This window comes from Nothoprocta perdicaria, unplaced genomic scaffold (genome assembly GCF_003342845.1).
Source record: "Nothoprocta perdicaria isolate Ctin4 unplaced genomic scaffold, notPer1 scaffold_497, whole genome shotgun sequence".
Taxonomy (NCBI): Eukaryota; Metazoa; Chordata; class Aves; order Tinamiformes; family Tinamidae; genus Nothoprocta; species Nothoprocta perdicaria.
Genome location: NW_020455751.1, coordinates 30,863 through 33,949, shown reverse-complemented (window position 1 = coordinate 33,949; position 3,087 = coordinate 30,863). Strand labels below are relative to the sequence as shown.

Here is a 3,087-nt window from a genome sequence, read left to right as displayed (position 1 = left end):
GTGGTACCTGCCGTGCCACCTGCGGGGACAGCGGGGACGCTCGGCCCTGCGCGAGCCGCTCCCCCCAGCGCGGGGCTGGCCGTGCTGGTACCTTTGGCTGAGCGGGTCCCGTCGGAAGAAGGGCTCGTTGATGACACCCAGCACGGGGCAGCCCGAGCAGCGCTCGTAGGCGCCCACGAGCACCAGCGCGGAGCGCAAGCCTGACGGGTAGATGCCGTCCTCGGGCGCCACGTCCTCGTGCCCGCGGATGTACTCGTTGGTGGAGTCTGCGGGCGGAGGCCGGGGTTGGCCGGGCCGCGGCAGCGCGCGGAGCCTCCCGTGCTATGCAGGGCCTCACCGATGGGGTCTATCCAGATGGCCAGCTCGCCGGCGGGGACGCTCAGCGCCACAGCATCCAGCTCGGGGTCGCTCAGCACCACGTCCTGGTGCACGGCGGCTGCCAGCAGCTCGGCGGCTGCCTGGTTGTTCTCCAGCACCCGGCAGAGCAGGGCCGCGGTGTCACGCTGCGTGGTGCACACCCGCACCACCACCGTCTCCCCTGTGCACAGGCAGGCAAAGGGGACAGGGTCAGGGATCCCAGGCCTCCCCTCGCCTCCACGCTGCACAGCGGCTCACCCAGCCCATTGCTGAACTCGTTGGACTCCTCGCCGCCGATGTGGTCCCGCAGCTCCGGGAACTGGGACACAAAGCAGGAAGAGTCATGCAGCAGCGCCCTGGGCTGCCGCTCAGGGGGACATGGGGACGTACCAGGGCCCAGGCCCTACCTCACGGCCCACGTTGTGCTTGATGACCTCCTGGATGAGCACGTCCGCCAGCGTCTTGAAGTCCTGCACAAAGCGCTGGTTCTTGTCGGCGCCCGTCTTCTCGGCCACGAGCAGATGGAAAAGGGCGTCCTCGTGGCGGCACAGGCGGGCGATGTGCGCTGCCTTCTCCGAGGCGCTCACCAGGCTCTTCAGCAGCCCAGCCATGGCGTGGGGCTGGGGTGCGGGGCTGGGGACGGGCTCAGCGGGACTCCCCCATCTGCTTCCTGGCCCTTCCCGGAGGAGCCAGCGCTAAAAAAATCAGGAGCCGGGAGGCTCAAGAGCCGCAGCCGTGGGGCGTGGGGAGCCCGCGGGCTGCGTCCTGCCCTGCCGGGCACCCGCTCCGGCACCCGCCCAGCTAAAATTAGCCCCAGTGGCTGCCAGATGTGTGGGTGGCCTGGCTGCTGTCCAGAGGTGCAGACGTGGATGGGGCGGGGGGACGTCCCTGCTGTCCCAGCCCCCGTTGGAGGATGAACTGGGCAACTCTCCCCCACACACCCCCTTCCCCTTCCCAGCCGGGCCCGGAGCGGGGCCCAGACGCACCCCCAGGGGGACAGGGACATGCACCCGCCCCCCGAGCATCCCCCACTATGGGGCCAAGGGGCTGCACCCATGGGGCCCCTCCAGCACCCAGCCTAGAGGGGCCGGTTCACCCCATCCCTCCCCCGACGCACAGTGTCCCCGAGCAGGGACACCCCCGACGGGGCGGGGGGCAGTGGACGCCCGGGCTTCCGCTGCCCCACGTGGGGTGTCCCCCCCGCCGGGCCCCGCCGCGACGGGAGGGGTTCCCGCCTCTGCCCCCCACGGCGGGGCCGCCTACGGTGGGGGTGCCCGCGGCGCCCCCGTTACCGGCGCCGCTGGCGGCTGCTGCGCGGCGGCCCCGCTCCGCCTGCTGCCCGCGCCGGCAGGGCGGGCCCCGCGCACGTCACGCGGCCGCTTAACCCCTTCGGCTCCGGGGCCCGGCTCCGGGGCCCAGGCGTCCGGGCTCGCTGGCCTCCCCCTCCCCCGCCGCCGCCCTCAGGGAGGGGACCCCGGCGTCCTGCCCTCTTCCCCCGGCCCCGCCGCGCTGCGGGCGAGGCCCGGGCCACCCTCCCGCTTTCCCTTGAGTGGCTCGTCCCGTTAACGGCGGCGAGCGTTCCGGGCAGCCCCGGGCGTGTGGTCCCGCGAAGGGCCTTGCGTTTCCCTGGCAACGCAGTGATGACATCAGCGCCGACGCGAGGATGCGGCTCCCGCGGGCGCTGATGTCACCGGTGCTTCCGCGGGGAAACCCTGCGCCCCGCTCGGGGACGGAGCGGCCGCCCTGATCCCCTCCCCCGCCTCCCTCCCCGGGGTCCCCTCGGCCTCGCGCCGCCCTGGGGGGCCGGGGCGCCCTAGCGGCCCCCGTGCCTGCCCGGGGGGGCGGCCGGTGCGGCGGGAGCTGCGGGTTCCGACGGGCGCCGCGCGGTGGCGCCCCGAGCCCGGCGCTAAGCCCGGTTTACCGGGCCCGGGGCGGACGAGCCCGCTCGGCGCGGCGCCCCCTGGCGGGCGCCCCCAGCCTCGCACCGGCCCGGGCCCGAGCACGGGGCACCCCCGGGGGCAGCGGGCAGCGCCGCGCGGGACCGGCAGCCCCTTCCCGTGGGGTCGCCCCGTCTCCCCCAGCCGCCCCGTCGGGCCGCCCGCGCCGAGGAGCAGCGGAGCCGCTGCGGACCGCGACGGACCGGGCCCGGGGAGCCTCCGTGCCGCCGCCGGCGGGACCCGGCCGGGGCGAGAGGCAGGGCAAGAAGAGGGTCGGGGCCCGGCCGGGCAGCCCCGGGGTGCGGAGCGGCCGCACCTCCCTCTTGCCCTCTCCATGGTTCTGATGGCGCGGGCGGCCCGACGGCGCCCCGGGCACCGCAAGCCCCGGCCCAGCCTGAGCCGTTTGCGGCAGGAGCCCCGGGGCGGCCCTGGCTCTGCCGAGCTGCGGGGCCGAGGCCGAAGCGGAGCCGGTGGGAGGGGGACGGACGCCCCCGCTGAGCTTCTCGCCTCTGTCGCTCCTTCTCCGCAGCCCTCCCTCCGACCCCCCTCCAGCCCTCCCTCGGTGCCACCTTCCCTCCCTCCCTACTCCAGGTGCTCCGGGGGCACCGTCCAAAGTGGGGAGAGGGCTGTGGGGGTGACTGAGGTCGGCGGGAGCACGACGGGGGGTCCGAGGGGGGTTGCACCAAGGTGGGCAACGTTAAAGCTACGGCCGGGGGGCGAAGGCATCGCCGCGGCGCCCGGTACCGGCACCAGCAGCGGCGCCGGGACCCAAGTCCCAGCAAGTGCCGCGGGG

The 3,087-nt window shown here is 75.3% G+C and overlaps 1 protein-coding gene across 1 annotated transcript in view; it reads right to left on the bottom strand.

Annotated features, from left to right (window-relative positions):
* The window catches only part of INPP1 (inositol polyphosphate-1-phosphatase), a 1,849-nt gene extending 544 nt beyond the window's left edge, over positions 1–1,305 (bottom strand). The window contains exons 1-5 of the mRNA XM_026047364.1: positions 765–1,305; positions 616–676; positions 338–538; positions 92–266; positions 1–19 (exon numbers count right to left, since the gene is read on the bottom strand). Coding sequence (XP_025903149.1) covers positions 1–19; positions 92–266; positions 338–538; positions 616–676; positions 765–968 — 660 coding nt within the window. The 5' untranslated portion in view covers positions 969–1,305. The remainder of the gene's footprint in view (positions 20–91; positions 267–337; positions 539–615; positions 677–764) is intronic.
* Positions 1,306–3,087: the final 1,782 nt, after the last annotated feature.